Source organism: Perna viridis, chromosome 10 (assembly GCF_037379345.1).
Source record: "Perna viridis isolate PV_CMFRI_1.1 ecotype Kerala chromosome 10, ASM3737934v1, whole genome shotgun sequence".
In the NCBI taxonomy this organism is placed as follows: Eukaryota; Metazoa; Mollusca; class Bivalvia; order Mytilida; family Mytilidae; genus Perna; species Perna viridis.
Window position 1 is genome coordinate 37,576,535 of NC_142454.1, and position 20,114 is coordinate 37,596,648.

General features: G+C 33.4%; 1 protein-coding gene across 1 annotated transcript in view; it reads left to right on the forward strand.

Annotated features, from left to right (window-relative positions):
* Positions 1-282: 282 nt before the first annotated feature.
* LOC148605662 (dachshund homolog 1-like) overlaps positions 283-20,114 on the forward strand; it is a 62,649-nt gene continuing 42,817 nt past the window's right edge. Inside the window, exons 1-2 of the mRNA XM_088548884.1 lie at positions 283-415; positions 5,387-5,909. Coding sequence (XP_088405010.1) covers positions 5,413-5,909 — 497 coding nt within the window. The 5' untranslated portion in view covers positions 283-415; positions 5,387-5,412. The remainder of the gene's footprint in view (positions 416-5,386; positions 5,910-20,114) is intronic.

The following is a 20,114-nucleotide window of genomic DNA, read 5'->3' on the forward strand; positions in this document are numbered from 1 at the left end:
ATGTTAGGCAAATTTAAGAGTTCGACTGATCGTGAAATCCTATTCACTTCTGAAGGAACAAAACACATATTTTTGTTAGATATTAATACACGTTCATGGTTTTGTTATAAACGAATAATCTTAGGCCTCCAAAGTTGACAAATGATCTCGAATTTATTACGATGTAAATCCAATTTTTTGAAATTGCGAAGTACATAAATTTACGACTTTTCCGATTATTTTCCGGAAATGTGACAGATGTAAGATTCGCAATAAAATTGTCTATATCTAAGTCTGTCAAGTGACCCGACAGTTTCCCGTTGTCTTGAAACGATTAAATCTAAACGCAATTAGACTAATTAACATAAATTGATATATGTAATATATTTGCCACTGATAAACAAACCAGTTGGATGCATGTTACAGTCATTTATATGTAAGTATGTATACTCGCAATTTAAGCTTTGGAACAATCATGATAAATACAAAAAGTACATATACATTCACTTCCGTCAAAATTTCTAATGGTATTGCATATATATGATAAAATTTTCACTACGGCCGGTAAACGAGCCTTTTGTATTGTTCCAACTCAGAAAGGAGATTGACATTGTTATTTTACAATTATTTTTTACAATTATTTTACTTTATTAACCAAGAGGTTGTCCAAAGCGTAAAGCATCAAGCAAGCGGAGAAAGGCTCTGAAAAAAAAAACAAAAAAAACAACAACAACAACAACAACAAAACAAGCGCTATAAAACAGTTTTGGTTACAACTGCAGGTAGATATTTAAAAGTACTACACCCTCTCTAGCTAAATCCATGTATTGGTGTCAAAATATAATGATTTTTCAACATCTCAAGTGCAATTTGGGACAATTCCCCAATTTAACCCCCTTCTTCAAGCAATTAATGTTATCTGTTATGAAAATGCGCGTTTTGTGGTTAGCAAATCCGTTGTTTTTCCTGTTGAATACATCAGAAAAATATTTATGAACACTTGAAAACAATTGTCATGAAAATGTTAATTACGACACAGTCAAGTAGCGGACATTACAAAGTTTCCTTCACTAATATTACACCCCAAAAAGTTCGAATCAGCTAGTAATCCAACAAATGCAATCGTGTTATTAATTTATATATGTCGATCTTGTATATAAAAAAAGGTTTCTCCAAGCATACATATAATTGCTCATTCCGGGCTGACCAAATTTTCGAGAGAGAGGCTTATTAACGCGTCCGTTGAGTAGAAGGACCTTGCGTTTAAAGATACAATATAATCTTTACTTTTTACGACCGACGCAGGCAAGTGATGTGGGTGGAAGGAGGTTCATGTCGTACGAAAGTCATCCCTATTGATAACGCCTAGCCTGACTAGATGAGGTGGGTACACAGGAGTTGGGAGGGATTGTTTTTTTTTAAAGTGTTTTGTACTTGTCAGCCAAATAAGGTCTGTACATACGACTTGACGATGGTTTGCACTACCACTATATACGTTAAAGCACACTTGATCGTGTCACGATACTTAGGCTACAACAGTTGTTGGCTATTTACACTTAACGTGAAGCCACTGACTAACTTGACTGTATACCGGATCACTCATGCGCTTGTCTACTCGAGGTTACTAGAGATTCTTAACGGTCTTGGCTATCTTTGGGCGGATCCAGAGATTTTGAAAGGACGGGATTAGTAGAGGGGTTCTAGAAAAGGGGATTCCAGGTTATTATGTAACAAACATTTGATTTTTGGGAGGGGGCTATGGATTTTGTCATGTTTTAGAAAAAAATGATATGTCGCCAGCAATGTGAAAATAAATGTGTGTTTCCCTCCGAAAAATATCCAAACCCAGCAGAAAATCAAATGGCTTCTGCATTATCAGCTTATTAGCTCATTTTTGCCAAAAATAAAAAATCAAGATTAGGGGCATTCATCCCGGAACCCCTCCCCTCGGGTCATCCACTGACTATCCTCGTGCATCACAAATAAGTTCTTTAAGTTCTGACATGTAAGAACACCTTTTGTATGGTGGAGCCAAGCTTTGTGCTAGCTGACTGAAATATTCAGTCTGAGAGTGTCGTACAATCGGAGCTCGACAGAAGCACTGGTCTACTCCACACAGGAAGTCCCAATGTGGTTCTTCGAATCGTTCTCTTTCTCTGATAGTCGTTGAGATACGATATTCAACTAAATAGTATTATATTCAACTTCATACACCCTGACAACATAGATTTAAACTATAGTCCAATTATTTAGGCTTTTGGGGTCCGTTCGCCCGTCTGTCATGCTTTATCATTAAGGGTTGCGTTGATGCTATTTTTATACCTACATTTACTGGAAGGTGACATCATCATAAACTCGTTAATCTTCTGAACTTGTGTTTCAGGCCAGAAAGTACTGATACAATCTCCGGGACGTGCAGTTGTCGAAGTAGTTCGTTTTTGTTTGTTGGTTGGGCATGCATTTTGAGGATTTTTAGAGTTTTTTTTCAGAGCAATATTACGTGCCTTTTCACATCACATGCATGTGTAGAGGTACTTGGCTCTTGATATGCATCAGGGGCAAGTCCAGACCCTTTGAAAAGGAGGGGTCCCAGCCAGGGTTCCTCAAAAAAGGGGTGCTAGGACATTATTTTCCTTTTTTGTCATTTTTACACATGAAAATGACAAATAAATTTTCAATAAGAAGGAGGGGTGCCAATCTCCTGCACCCTCGCACTGAATCCGCCACTGTGCATGTCCATACTTCGTTGAAAATGATATATTTCATAATCCTGGATCAAGCCGTCTAGCCGGATCTAGGTCCATGGGCATATTGAAAAATGTCGAATGAAATAGCAGCAAGATTTGCCAGAAAAAAATAAAAACATCAATTTGACTCCAAAATTAAGGAATGCAAATCAGATTTGCTGCTTTTTTGTTCAAGTGATATGTAAGTGTGGATGAACAACTCCAGGACTGATAACTCAATCAAAAGCACAATGGTCGAAAATTATTCAAATATACCTACTTTCCACAAAGTAGTAGAATTCAAATCAATGGTATAAAGAAGAACCCTCTTGAAAAAAAAATAAAATCAGTTTTTTCTAAGTCGTACATGTAAACAAGGACACACCTTGATACGACTTTTTGTGAAATCGCTTACTGATTACATAATTCGTCTTCCCTGTGAACAGGTTAGATGTGTGTAGTTTTTTCTCGTTTGCCTTCCATCGTCTGTTAGAAAAACTCAGTAGTTTTCTTCTCCATCTACTTTCCAATTAGGACGTAACCATTACCTTTCTTGATTAAGCAATACTAATAGGCGGAATATCGGACCATGTAGTGGCGGTTCCAGAAATTCCGAAAGAGTGTACCAGCTACCCTAAGGAATCCGCTCTGTTGATTTCCATTTTTCCTATGAATTTTTATGTGATCAAGTACTTTTTAGCATAAAATGGGCGGCTTGGGTCCGACTATACCATGTATATTTTTCTTGGTTACTGGGAGCACAGGCAACATTAATAGGTGTATCATGCCTTCTGGATGGACGAATCGATACATGCGCATAACTTTAGCTTGCAATGTATAGCATATTGGGTGCCAGGCTATCATTCATTTCAGATGAACTTGATAGGAAGATTTTAAAAACTTGTGATACATTCTGACGAAATAAGCTGTGACAAGAGGCTTATAACAATAAGATCTACGTGACAATAAACGGCATTACACCCCAAAATTTAAAACTTTTCCCACGTGATAAATATAAATGACGTAAGTAAAAAAATTTGACAAAAAGAAAAGCAATATAAGAAAAAAGCATTGAAATTTTCTATAAAAATGAAGACAGATTTCGTAGCACATTTACATTACAGTAGTGTAACATAAAATCACACTTCACCAGAAATGTATTTGGTAAAATATCAAGGTATACTAGTATGTATTTTGCTGAAGTTAAATATTCTAAAACGTGTACATATGAATAAATAGTGAAATTCGTTTTCTTTTTGGTGCAAATGGTGGTCTGTATGTTAATACAAGGAATAAAATCAGAAGGATGGTTTCAACTGCTAAAAACAAAACAAAACAAAACAAGTTGTCGAAATTTTGCTGACTTTGTTATATTTTCATGTGAATCAAGGTTGTGAATGAAAGCTCGAACACTTGACTTTTGAAGCTATATATCATTATCTTGTTATTTAATAATTAAACAAATCGCGGCAAATTTTAGCTTAATATGAAATTACATTTATCTAACAGTATATTTTTAAACTTGAATGTCGAATTATCTTCCTTGGAAAATATTCATATTAATTAGCATCAATTCGCAATCCCCTTTCCCCAATTTGTATATGCATTATGCTCGTTTTAGTCAAGGAAACCTAACTTCTTGATTCGCTTCTTTCCTCAAATCATTTAACACCGGTAATTATTTCTGTTAACAAGTTGTATCTGGTCAACTATTTGTATCTACATTATAATAAACAAAATATATGCAGTTGTATCAATAATTTTCTTCTTCTTTATAGTCAATCCTTTTTTATTTTAGGAAAATGTATAAATATACGAATTTCTAAAATAATTATACATCAACTTGACATTCAATATTTGAATAAAAAAACCAAATGAATACATTTAAGCTGCATGTTTGTCCAGAACTGAGTGCTATCTTTCATTCGGTATTTTCTCACGAAGTAGTCCCAGTATCCTAAGATAAAAGTATTTATTACTCCACCACAAATTGAAATAGTATTGTTGTGTATAATTAAACCCATTGTTTATCATTCAGATCGAGGCTTTATTAAGATAGAGTATCGCAAAGTTTGGGCTAGCCACAAATGAAGAAATACAAAATTTTTCTCGTTCTAAAGATAACAAATTGTAGATCTGAGGATTTACTAGAATATGAAAGAATTGTTATCAAGCAAATTAGGAAGTTTTTCTGTCTCTAAATGTAGTATTAAATATTTAGTCGGTTGTTTATCAAGTTTTGTTAAAATCCTATGTGTAAATAAATTCGTTTCTAAGTTTTAAGATAATTATTACGTTTGAGCGTTCCTTTTGATTTCAATCAGATGTTTTGGAGAAATGTGTTTGTTTCTATTTTTATCTTTATTTACATAATTATTTTACTTCTTTCAAACGCTATAGGATGTTTAAAAAGTCGTTCAACAAATGTCATTTTTATAGTTGATGCAGTATTTGCTCAAGAAATCGATCTTTGTTTAAGGGGGCGGACCTGAGTTGTCAGTAATAAGATGTTGGTTTCTGATTGGTTGAATTATCAGGAGTAATTAGACTGTTAGCCTATTATCGCCTTCTGTAACATTACGAGAAGAAAGAAAACGACATCCCACAAAACATACATTTATCTACAATTGTATTTATCAGTGTTAAAAACATTTAACTTTTGACTTTATTTGTGCGTGCAGTTGCATCCATAGTTTAAAGAATTTTTATGGATCCAGCTTTGGCCCACAAAGTTGAACACCTAAGATCGCCGCCGCAAGCTCATTCTAGCCACGGAACTACCCCCGGGACAATCAGCCTAGCCCACGGGACGATGTTGCCAGCTCTAAATCTCAACAGCAGTCTTATGAACAAACTTCATAAACCGACTTCTTACAGTTCTCCGCCACCAGTAGCAAACAATCCGGACAATAATGTGTGCAAGCTTATAGACTACCGTGGGGCAAAAATTGCTGCTTTTGTCGTGGAGGGTCGGGAGCTTATTTGTCTCCCTCAAGCTTTTGAACTTTTCCTGAAACATCTAGTTGGAGGACTTCACACAGTGTATACAAAGCTAAAGAGGCTCGATATTACTCCTGTCGTGTGCAACGTAGAACAAGTGAGGATCCTAAGAGGCCTAGGGGCTATACAGCCTGGGGTCAATCGATGCAAACTCATCTCTTGTAAAGAATTTGACGTACTTTATGAAGATTGCACAAACTCCAGGTACGTGTATATTTTATTCAATCAATTACTTCTATGTACACTTTTGCTATATGTATATAATGTAAACAAATCATACTGTTTTCTTCCTTCTTCAAATTTCAACCACCACACCATTTAATATGAATACCAACTACATTTCAAAGAAAAACAATCTAGTGAAAATCAATGAAATTATAAAAGTATTCGATCTATATTGTTTGTGTATATGTGTTCAAGTTTCAGTTAATCTCTGTTTATTTCAAGATAGTCCAATAAATAAATCTCATTGTATTGCAGTCCATTTGGTTATTTACAGTTGATACCTGTTAGATATTTTGTAAACAAATCCAGAAAATGTCAACAAAAATCTAACAAATGTTTATTTGAAACAAAGAAAGTGATAAAAAAAAAAAAATACGTGTGGTCGTTCAGCTCCATAAAAAGATCTAATCGATATTTAGTGTTTAATTGAGGTTAGAAATCCGTTAAACTGATTTTTAGCTTAAAGACATGATCATATGATTTTAATAAAAACTGTCAAGTCATATCAATCTACATCTTTGCATATTTTAAAATTCATAAGTTACGAAAGCAAACGGTGTTTATATTGTTTCATTTACTGCCTTATTCTGACGGTCCGTGGCCTCCAGTTGGGTTTCATATGGAAGACTCAAGTATCCATATGGACCAGTCTCGTTAAAATAGATAAAGAGGCACTTTAAACTAACAATCAATAGAATTGACAATTGTACTCTTATTGCATATGATAACTAATACCAAGTACCAAGATGTCCTTCACAGCGTGGGTAGGTCAGAAATATTTGGTAGGGGGTCCCTGTTCCGGTGAAGTGTCAAATTTATACCCATATCGTATAATTTCCCGCTGCCACAATTTGCCTTTCATGATATCGAACGAAGCAGTGTCAAATGTCAAATTATGTATAATTAATACATTTCCTCGTAATTGGCAATATATAGATACGAAAAATATTTATTTCTAATTTATGATAAATTTTATCGGTCTAATACAAAATGAAATGGCCTAACTTATCTATCAATGAATTCTTATCATATATTAAGCTCAATATATCTAATCTTTCAATAAACAGACAAATTTTTATAGAAACAACGACTTTTCTTGCTAATAAATCTTAAATACGAGTTTGCATTATTTGTGAAAAGAATAGAAAGATAGCCCTAGAACTTAGTAATTGAAAAGTTAACTTTTAATTTATTGCAATAGGTTTTAAAGGTTTCTAGGGATTTTGTGACTTAAACTCACAAAACAAGAATTTTAAGCCCAATAAATTTGCACAAGTGTTTGCGCATTGCGTTATAATTTTGTCTTACGTTTGTAAATACAAATATGTGAAGTGTTAATTACTTTAGAATGACATTTTTCAAATTCGCTTTTATCTCGATGATGAACATCTTCGTTTGCCAATATGTGCAGAAATTTGAAAGTTAATGTAGTTGCAAATACATTGTAGTACGATTCTGTTAGTTTTTAATGTTTTTTTTTTCAAAATTCCTGCAATAATCAATCTATATATTCATATCATTTTGTCTCAGGACTGTTGGGATTGCGAGCTACACCGATATTCATTTTTAACAATGAAGAAATCATGAGCTTGAATTCTAAATGTGTATTTGATATAATTTGCATCAAATGAATACAAATTTACCAATGAATTAGAATTAAATAAATATTGCAGCTGATTTAAACTGATTCTGTTAAATTCAAATATTAGAATTCGAAACAAACTTCTAGGCATTGTATGACTTTTCCACATGGGTAAAGATAAGCTTTGCATTTGTAAATAAACTTTTAATAAATTTCCAACCGATTCAAATTAAATTTAATACGGACAATTTGCTTCTCAATTTAATTCGGTTCACGAGAATCCTATACGTTGAAATGATTGATACAAATACAGCTACTTTTCTATAAATCTGAATTTAATGTCTATTTGATCTTGTCAGCGGTAATTTCGCTTCCTCCAAGTTTTAAGGCCTGCCATGGCGGTCATGAATATTCAATAGTAACAGTGTTTGTATTTTTCATTCGCAATAATAGTAATGATAAAAAAGAATTCTACAAATTACGAAAGGTCACAAAAATGGTTACATATAGAATGTAACATTAAACCCAACTTCGTTCTTTAGAGTGCCATTTTCCTTTATTTGATGTCAAAGTACTGATTATTCGTTGGAGGACTGCGATTTTGTGTGAATTTGCACGGACATGCTTCGAGACGCTGATTTTCTCTTCAATTTTTATGTCTTAAGTACTGGACGAATTATCGCCTACCTAATGTTAGTTTCAACTTCGAGTTTATAATAAGATTACAGGTGCACTTGACTCGCGAAGTAATGTACCTGTGCAAAAACTTATCACTGGGATATCGAATATTATTGCAGAACGTGAAAACAACTAATTAAACCAAAACATATATTTACAAATTGTTTTATTTATGGTGTGAACACACATCCAAGAAATCATTAATTTAGGCATTAATTCTTATTTTTACGTTATCACGTAGAATTTATTTCTTGCACCTTGATTTTATCAGGATAAGAACAGAGGATCTGAATTGCTGTACAATAAAACAGATTATGAATCACCTTCCTAATGATTCTTTATCATTTACGATTATTAAGCGTCAATACGCCATATTTCTTTAATAATTCTTATCGAAATTAGAACCTATATAGCCGCTTGCATCGTGCCAAATTGTAACTTTTCTCCTCATAAACAAACGATTCGGACCGACCTCTCGATACCCTTGAATCATTTTCTTATATTTACTCCGTATATTTCCTGACAATTAAACAATTATCATTCCGTTACCATAGCAACACTTCTAATTGGCATTTTTATACCAAAATTAAATAATTTGCACGAAAATATACATCGTTTGAAATACTAGGCCTGGAAGAGTTTCGGTGATAGATTCTATATGAATTCCATCCTTAATTTATCTTCTTAACATATTAAGAAAGATAGTAGGTAATTTATTTAAGAAGTTAGTCTTCTTTATGTTACAAATGTCATTGCAAAAATATGTCCGGTAATCCCGGATAAAGATAAACTCGATTGCGCTATCATAACAACCATATTGAAGCAAGTGACTTCTAATGATTAAATTTATCTGTTTCCTTTGTCATTTAATATCTAAATTTGTACCAAAGAATTGGAATCGCATTGATTTACAATCATTTTTCTGATAACCGTATGATTTGGAATGATCTTAGATTTGAGACCCCCCAAGGATGGGAACCAAAAACCGAAAAGATAGAAGCTACCGCACTTGTCAAAATTGAAAAGTAATCATTCAAATTTATCCAATACTTAGGATTTGAATAAATCCATTTTCTCTCTGTAATATTGACGGCAGATAAGACATATTAATTCATTTTGACATATCAAAAATTGTGATTTTAAAATTAGGTTCAATATTTGACCATTTGACAAAATGGATTAGGGTACGCAATTGATTTTCTCCTAAGTCTCGTAAGTGTAAGATCATGCGTGTTTTCTTACTACAAACCACAGACTTTTTAATGAATGTTGCAAGAATTGCGAAACAAAAAGCGGTGATTGTTTTAACTACAATCAAATTTTAGTATGCACCGAGAGAGTGGAAGGATACGGTTGACTCAGCCAGTTCGTCAAGGATAAACTGTCAGGAAAAGTTGTCTTGTTACTTTTATGTTTTTAAAGTGATATTGGTTAATGGCAAGGTAAAGGCAGAGGCTGCCGGGAGGGGGGGGGAGCATGGTCCGACCTCTTAAAACCCCTTCACTTGAAAAGTTGGTGCAAAATTTGGTTAAAATGATAGCCAGAAAACCTCTTTCAAATCTTTCGATTGAACACAGTTGAGGGATTCCTTATTGTTCCCCATACAAGGCCTCTTATGCGTTCAAATGATAGGATACACAATTCTAACAAACATAAGCAAAGAGGGACGAAATGCTGGCAGTGTATCTGTTTTTAGTAAACTTGATCTTGCCTCTTTTTCTGTGTTTATTTAACTTTCGTTTGTAGCCTTAATTATGCATTTTGCACAATGTTAGGTTCAACGGTAAGTATTTTAGAAATAATTCACATTGGCGGATCCAGAGGGGGTGCTGGGGGTTTGCACCCCCTCTTGGAAATTTTGTCATTGTCATTTATAGAATTGACAAAAACGGGCAAATAATGTTCTAGCACCCCACTTTTCTAAGGAACCTCGGCTGGCACCCCTAAATTTCAAAGTGTCTGCTTCCGACCCTGATTCATGGAAGTGATTTTCATGTCCATTTTGTCAGTAAGAAATATCCACACAGTTTTTCGAACTGTACTGCAGGTCGACTAAATTTTCCCGTTTCTCCCCTCGGTAAACGTTTTATCGTAGCTATAGAGGAAAATTATGACCCACTCAAGAACACTTCATTGAATAGAAATATCAAATTTTAACAAATTTGTCGAGAAGAGGTATTGTTTTGATAACAGAATGTGAACAATTGATAAAGTGCATTTTCTAGTTGACAAACTTCGATTTGAATTGTAGACTACTCGTATTTTTTATATTTTTTCCTTATTTTGGAGACCAAACTGTGTGATTTTCGCTTCTCCAAGGTATTTACTTAAAGTATTCGCTCTGGGATCGGATAATGATATGAATCGAGGCGCAGCCGAGTTTACCGACGGGACAATTGTGCTACAACAGAAAAAGGGGTGTCATGATGGCCATCGAACTTAATACTGTCTGCATGCTTTTGTAAGTGGCTGTCTTTCTATAAATATGAAAAAAAACTTAAAAAATCACACGAAAGTTATCTTATCTACGAAGTTTTCAGGTAGATGTATCTTAAACAGTGAACTTTAGTACAGAAAAATGTTAGTTCTTTTGTCGTTTATGGAATACATCTTTATAACACCTCCAATTTGAATGTCTAGTCAAATTTGACACATTTATTTGTTGCGTAACTAAATGCTTTCTAATTTATCACTGAAATGTACAAATGAAATCTTTTATTTAAATGACTGCAATCAAATAAGATTTGAAATAATTCAATACGATTATTAAGAAAATGTCTCCATCTCCCGAGAAGAAGCAATTACCGCGCACAGGATGGGATCGTTGAGCGGAAGCGGTACGATCGTCTGCTAAGAATCGTCGAAATGTTAATCCAAAAAAATTAGTCGGACAAAGAATGTTTGAAAAGAATAAATAAAAACATTGAGTCACATTTTCATCAATTTCGCCACCTTTTATGCATTTGTACAATAAATTGTGTCGAAAAATTAATTTGTATCATAATAAATTGCGTTCTTGATTCAAAATTATTTGACTATCTGCCAGTCTTTAACATGTTCAAATGTAGAATGACAAACGAACAATACATTGAACTATAGAAACAAGAGACGCTTTGATTGAATTCTGACTGAAAGTGTCTAATGTTAAGAAAATATATATTTTGATGGTTTCTTAAAAGGAATATTAATTTGAATTAAGCCATAAACAATTTGTTTTGCATTCTTGGTCAGTTTTCTAGTAGGTATAGTTCTGGGTGTATCCGGAAAGATGTCCCCTTTTTGCACCCGAAGCCAACAAAGTTACATAGGTTCAGGGTTACAAAAAAAAAGATTACAGAAAATTGACGATTCAATATTCTTGCACATCATATGTAGGTTATTTTCGCCAATGAACTTATTTCACAACTGCAGCAGGTACGTTTAATCATATAATACTGCGCATAGCGTATGGACATTTTGTTTCTCACAGTAATGTATGATCTTCGTATTTCAAAGTATACCAAAACTGGACCTCGTTTGACAGGCAGATTTGAAAACTGAAATGTCTAGGAAAAGGTATTTATAAACGTAAAAAGATGTCATTTATAACCGTATTTATATTTCAATGCAAAATTTCACATGGTTTCAAAAAACACCATCTGAGCTGCGACAGTATTTTAATAAAACACTCCAAAAATTCATTTAAATGAGGTCTTCTTTTTCTAATATTTATCTCTGTAAAATTTATTGTCATAAAAAATTACAACCTATGCTTTAAAGATGACACTTTTTGTAATTTAAAATAACATTAACAATTTGAATGCATAGATGTGAAACGTTCTTTTGTTAGAGATGCGAATAAATTTATCGGATGAAAAAGATGAATTTTAAAAAGAATAAATTTGGAACAAATAAACAGTGACCTTTTCTATGGACATGGACATTTTTCTTTTTTAGAGATGACAATAGACTATGTCATTTTCTGTCATCTGCAGTAACCGTTGCATCTGTGCCCTTTCGGGGCACAGAGTTCACCCATAACAATGCCAAGTTGTAAGATTACTAGATAAATATCAGTCTCGAGTACCCCTTTACAAAAGAGCATGCCATTTTATATTTCATCCTATTCAAATATTTGGTCACATTCAACTGAAACTTGAGTCCCACCTGCATTAAAATCAAAGTTATTTTTCTGGTCTCGTTTTCTGAGATGCATTTTAAGGGGACAGATGTTCGTAAAGAGATAATTTTTATTTCTTTAAAAGACACCACTGACAATTTAAACACCGAAAGAAAAAAGTTCCCACGAAATAGCCTTTAGCCAAATTATAGGGTGGACCATGGAGAAATATGAAGACTTTTATAATTCTATGAAACATTATCTCATATTGTTTCACGAGCCTACAAGCAAACTTTCATTATCAAGCGCCATGGATGGTCACAAGTGGTTACAACTTTTAATTGGAAAAATGGCAAGCTTTTCGGCAAAGCATGTCATATGTTCCTTAATGCTGTGTTAAAACGCTTCCTTTTGAAAGAAAAATGACGGAACATTTATCTAAGAAAAAGAGTACTCATTGGAACCAAGATTCCAGCTGTAATCAAAAGAATATTTTCAAGGGTGTAGACTGGACGAGGAAATAGACACACATAACAAAAAGCATGAAATAACCGAAATAAAACGCACAAAGAAACAACAGTAAATGAAAAAAACTGGACTGTAAAAACTAAGAGCATGGACCAGATGCACTGGTAGGGTAAAAGTTTCTAAGACAGCATATGTTGATCCAGGGGGCGTCTGGATATATTAGCCCTACAAGTAATGCCAATGCAAATTTTACAAATTTAATACGTTTACAATTTGACTCTACGAATATACATATAAATGATATATAAACATATTGAATGTTAAGATTGAGGTTCGATTAAAATTTTTGTCTCAAAAGCCCCTCCCTTGAGTGATTGCTATTATAAAGAGACGATCGTTCACTTTAAGTGACATTCATGTTTACTGTTTTTATAATCAAATATAATAAGGAAATTTAAAATGATATCTAAACCAAATCAATTTCTTTTTGTTTATCTACATAATAAAAACAAGACAGCGCAAGCCTTCGTGATTTAATTTGATGTAAATACCGCTTAATTCTTTATTTGCATAAATAGTTGAAGCCCGGTGTTTTCTTTGAACGTTTGCCTCTTCAACGCGTTCAAATAGAATGAGTTATCCGGAAAGGGTAAGAATAAACATCGGGTTGTCTACCATTAAACAAAAAAACAATCCTCATAATGGGTATAGGAAGAACACAAAAGCATAATTAAATACAAAACGTTTTGATATATAGAGTTCTCTTATTGCACTGTTTACTTAGAAGTCACGAAACGGTAACCCTCCTTAGCTAAACGGAAACTTTACCATGCCTTTCCGTATTCGACTCAATTTGACAGTGTCCTGTGCATGTCCGTTTCTAAGTTAAACATAATTAGATTTGTATCTATTCACTACTATTCTCAATAAATTTATCACTTTCTCTTATTTGCGCAACAATAAAATGTAACTTTCGTGCTACCGTAAGTTTTTCTCTATGTACACTTGGTTGATTTTTTTTGTCATGGCTATGTCCACGTAATTTAGTGGCGATGGTAGGATTACCACGTAAGATCACATATGTTTCGAAGTCAAGTTACAATCGGTAGAAACATGATAGATGCATTATTTGTTATACAAATAATTTTATTTGTATTTATAAAATGAATTTATTCATACCATGTAAATTGAATCAGATTGTTATCATTTAATTGTGTGAAAAGTCTAAATAGTCGCATGTGCATTTCGCAGCCAAGCAGAGATCTTTATTCTTTGTCTGAGTGGTTTTTATTTAGAGAATATTCATTTGTTTTGTGTCAAATTTTGCGCCAGAATTGATACTTCTGGTTAACAAACGAATGATAAACAAATAAATCGCGAATCAATTTACCCAAACTGTTTCAATCATTATTCCAATTCATATCGAATTTCTATCTTAATTAGCTTTAGTTGTATTTAATCAAATTATTCAACAGAAACAACAGGTTTTTACAAGTTATAAATATTTGAAAGATTGACAGTTGATCCTTTGTTAATATTTTGTCAATTTTCTGCACACGTGGTACGAAAAGGTTTGAGTTTCCAGGGGTGTTTTGAGAGACTTTGAAAGAAGGATCCTAACTACTATTCGCTCATTTATTTCGAAGATTTTGCACGAAATTAATAAAAGAAATAAATCAAAAGGGGAGGAGTCCAACCTCCGGACGGCCACTGGTTTCAAGGGGTTCTCAATTATCCTACTACTTTTTCTACTATCTACACATGCGAATTGCTTATAAAGCTACAATCATCGCCTGGCAAATTCTATAACGCAGTCATCCCACTTCACAAAACATATAAGCCATGTAATTTGAAATTCTAAAAAAAAATTATTCTATCTTCTCTTTGAATTAGACATAATCCATTAGGTAAGTCTGTAGAATTAGAAGAAAAACACTAACATCGAGATAAGGTGTAACAAAATTGAGTCATATAACTGGATCCGTTGAAACATCTTTACTCAAACCTCTTCTGAAGGAACTTATGCCGTCAGAATCAAAATTATTTTTTTTAATAAATCAAAAATCGTACACAAGCCAGCTTCTGTCGACGACTTCAAGGAATAAGATGCAGTGACAACGATTTTTACATTTCTTCACCTCAAGCTTCGTTTAATTTAGCCTTCCTAATAAAACCGATCCTGCTATTATTATTCCCGAGATTATTAATGCAAGGATCTCCCAACGAATAGAGTCGAAATATTTTTTTTCGTTATTTTGTTATATCTTTTGAATTATTTATAGGTACCATTTGTAAATCACGATCTCATCCGCCGACCTTATAACTTCTTCCTGATTTTGTACTTATCAATCTGCTAGGTAAATAGTCTTGTTATCCAGAATATGATTTTTTTTAAGGACACACACATGCGCAGCACTTTCCGGTGTACTAATTTTCATAAACGGAGTGGTTAGAGCCGATGTGTAAAAACTTTAAGGCAGCGAACATATCTGTGCTCTGAAGATTGCATAATCTGACATTATCACAAGGACAAGCTAGCCTGTAAATACGATTTATATGGTGGTTGTTGTTTGCTATCACTGTTCCATACTCTTTTTTTAACCTTCTGCTTTTTTGATGAATTGCTATGGTTTTTGATATGACCGCAAAAAAGTCTTTTCATGTGTCAAAAAAGTTAATTTACTTGTAATCGCAATCCAAATTCAGAGTTTTATCATGCTTGGATGGTGTGCCCATATGTGCTTAATTGTTCAGGGTTCGACCTCTTCGATCGTATCAAGCTGCGCCCTGTGAAGCTTTTTAAAATATATTTTCTAAAATTATTTTTTTCTCTCTATTCAATGTTTTGTTGTTATAAACTGGCTGTCTATAAAGTTTTGTTTTGATTCTGACGGCAGAAGTTCCTTCAGAGGTAGCATGGACATTTCTGCTGACTAAACTTCTACTAAAAATTTGTTAAAACCGTGAAAATTTCAACTTCGAATTCGGAATATCGGGTGACATTGTAAATAAATAATAATAAAAAAGAAAGTATCGATTCCCAAAAACAAAAATTAGGATGGCCAACAATAAAAGTACTGTTTTTAAAATAGGATGCACTTAATAATTTGAAATCCGACAGCTGAATTAACGATCCTATTTTTTCGTAGAAACATAATAGTTTTGGATATACCGCAAATGACTAAATCTCCTATTACAATACATCATATCTTTGTTAATAAAATTCAACATTTGTGTTATTCAAAACTGTCGAATTTATCTTTAAATTAGTGGTATAATTTATGGTATTTAATTGAAAGATTTCTATCGTTGAACTGATACTATTTGGGTGTATCCGAATTTTATTTCGAATCCAATTAGAAATCCTTGTGAGGAACGCTAAGAAAAATACCATGAGGTCGAAAGTTCATAAATTTGACGAGTCGAATGTTTTTACATATGTATATTTCTTTAGAAGGGGCATCGTTTTTCACCGTTTTAAAAGAAGAGCTCATTCTGTTTTATGGTTTGAAATGATTTAAAAATCAATTACAAAGAATTGAGAAAAATTTCGACACAGATCCGATTTCAGAATCTAAAAAAGCGGGTATTTGTTTATTGTCGGAACAAAAAGAGGCATAAATAGGTGTAAAGCGGTCAAATAAACATACTGTTTTATTTTTTATGAGTGTCACTTCGGTACAAAGTCAACTGTCACCATTCATAAAATTAAAACTTAAGATATAATTCACTGCGAAGAACTAGACTCGGATTTCTAACGAAAGGGGAGATAATTCCGACGACAGTTGATCTGATTTAAAGTTAATTGCGACTGCACTAAGATTGGGCGTATTATTTCTCAGTATTAAAATTTGCCTTTATTTATTACTTCAGATAAGAAATTCATTCATCGCAAAACGTTATGTAACCGATAACTTAAATTTAATGGCCCCATCAGTATTATTTTACTTTAGTAAAAGGTACATTATTCCATTTCATATCAACAAGTTCAACGTCCATCTACAGTGGCGGAACCATTGCAAATAAAAAAAATTGCAAATAGGGTCCTAGCATCCCTTTTTTTCCCCGAGCAACCTCGACTGGTACCCCTCCTTTTCAAAGTGTCTGGATTCGCCTCTGATTTGCTTGTTCATACATCAAAATTTAGTTTTTAGATAGGCTAAAATCACATATTGCGAGAAAGATGAAGATAGTTTTGGGTTAATCACGATCGCTATGGTACATGGTTATATCAAATTCAAGATTAATTGCCTATGGACAGTGTAAAATAAGTGAGGGGGGGGGGCGAAGGCCGGGAAGCGCAAATTAGGAGAATGGGAACTGAGAGTCAAGTGTGAGCGACTTTTTTTATATTATTGTTTTAAAACTGATGTAGGGGTGGGTTGGGAATGGAAGAGGTCAAGGGAAGTGCGAATGTTTTACCCCCTTTGTTTCACATCCGCCGCATATCGCTCTTGATGATTATAAGGTACTCGATATAAATACCCCCTTTAGGAAAATGTTAGTGGGTTTTTCGGAACAGCGTTATACAGAATTATGTTACATATGAATATTTCTTGGCTATCACACTAGATTGATAGCACAATCACTTACCTGGCACCTGACTCGATCAGATAAAAAGAAAATGGTTCTTTTTTGTTGTTTCTCCCATTTGAAATATTCAAATATTTATCATATGTGCAAGCGTCTGCATACGATGTGTATCTTTTAACATTTGAAAGCTGCAAAGTTTTCATTTGGGGTCAAACCCTCCTTGTAATAGCAATCTTAATTACATATTTTATACTAATTCAATAAGTATTTTGCATCTGTGACAAAAGATACCGATTTATTTATGGTAATTTTGGATAGGCTATCGAATGGATTTAAGCGACAAGAGGCGGTGTCGAATTAATAATGCGTGCGGGCAGACAAGGAGATGATTGCTCCGTTTTGCAAGTTTGAATCACGTTGAATATTTTCATTCACCATTACAATAAAATTAAACATTCAAATCAAATCCCAGAATGCTCGATGGAATACAATTATCTTCCCACAAAGGGTTTTCAGACAAAAGAATTTCAATTTTCAAAAAGTAAACTTATACTTTTTAAATGAGCATTTTTAAGTGTTACAATCTTATTGACAATAATTGGAGCCCTATTTGACGAACAGAATTAACTACCAGAACGTGTCTTGTGATAATGTTGCTCTCTCCGATTGTAACATTTGTTAAAATGTCCATTGTAATGCAGATACGAAAACGTGGCTTGACACCTGCTGCTTAAAAAAGTTGTGACTTTTTTCTTTAGCTGTCTCTCCCTCTGTATTTGCGACTTTTTTTTTAAATGAAGTATGTCCTGACATTTTAAACATTTGAAATTTACGAGACCAAGAGGATATTAGCAGCAAATCAGAATGATTATCTGTAAATCTGGGCTTGATTGCTAAAAAATTATCAATTAACTTATTGAAATCGAGAAATTTCGTATTAAGATATTGGTAGTGGTTACTTCACAAGTTCAAATCCTTCCTTTCTCGACTATAAGGCTATCTTGCTATCATCAACAGTTCAAAGTTCATTGCAAGAATGGATTAAAACTAGAACTTTATGCATTATTTAATGAGCAGCTATTTGAACCATTCAGCATTTGAAATGAAATTGTTAATGTGACAAAGATGCACGAGAAGCTGGGATGTATTATGCCAATACATTCGAAGAGAGGTCAATAGCCCATGTTATATGACTATCATTATGTGCATTTATCAAATATTGTCTGTACATTAATAAGTTTAAATGCATTTGAAAATAATGTCAACGCTAACTTTCTATTACTTTAATAGAAAAATGACACTTCTTTTGCAGGCGCGGATCCACGTATTTAAAAAAAAAGAGCTTCCTATGCTATTATTTACTCAGTTTTATAAAAAAAAACTTTGCTCAAAAGTATTAACTTTTTTTAAATAAGGTTATTTATTTTTTCAATGAATTCTAACCTCCGGAATCCAAAGACACGCGCTGCAGTTTGTTTAGTAAAATCTTGCAGTTTAAGAGTGAACATGGCTGAGAAAATGGTGAGATTCGCTGGAACTGATCATATGCGTATAGGGTCAGTTTAAGTTCCATTGCGAATCGATGCTTCAATTTTCCTTATTTAAAAGAAACTTTTTTAAAATCCAATCAAAATTTAATGCATTGAAATTTTCATAGTTTTATTTCTTTACAGTCCCCAGTCTTTTGTATCCTCCATCAAAACTAGTCGGACAATCAGTCCAGACACATGATGTAATATGATTAAGGTAGAGCTGTTTGTTTGTTAGAGGCTATACTTTGCAAAACAGAGTGTTTCACCTTAAGAAAATGTAGCATCGAATTTTCTTCGTTTCTGTTCAAGAAATCTTGCAAGCTGCAAACATCGTCAATCCTCTCAGAAAATGCAAGATTCTTACAAACTCTGGGAAAATTGAATGATATTATGATGACGTTATCCAATGGTAAAACGACAGTTGATTTGTAATTATGTCTGAGAATTACGAAAGGTCTGTCAGCAGCAGTTGGTGACAGAGGAAACGAACGTCTGCTGCTGCATGGAGCTTGGAAATCTTGATTGTAAAACTTTGTGGTGCTGTTCATATGGAATCCATTATTCTGCACATTTTTTCTTCGCCAAAAAACTATGCAAAGTTAAACTTTCGTCAGTTGTACAAAAATTTAAATCCCATGTATTTTTGTGAACTACATGTATATTTGCCTGCATACCTAGTTAACATTAGTCTTATTGAGCATTTTGGTATAGAGATGGAACTGTAAGGTCCCATATTCTTTAGCCAAAAAATTGTCAGTGTTAACTGGGACACATCAGGGTGTTTCACCAATCTTCTAACCAGGAACTATTTTTCAAGGATTGTTCTTCACCCCACAAAACATACATGTATACTAGTAACTATGTGAGTCCATCATTTCCACTTTGGTAGAGTAGTCCCGTAATCTCTTAACTACTTGAAACAAATTCATTTGAAAGGTCTAAAATGGCTTAAGTGTCAAGAAATGAGTTCCATGACTTTTAACTCTCATGTGGAGTCTCACATAAAATGCAATCTTCCATTACAACAAGACAAATAAAGACAGTATTTATCTTCCAAATTTAGCTGTAAAGGTTTAAAATAATCATGAAATGTTTTATATTTTATTTACTTTATAATGTAAATAAAACATAACCCACATTTTATTGGAATTTATTTGAATTTATTCAAATTTGAATAAATCATCCTCTGACTTTTCAAGTAATTTAACTTATTTGCTCAACATAAACATCTAAATGGCACCAGAATTAAAGCTTCTTTGATGTTTCACTAATTGTGGTGTACCTTACTGACA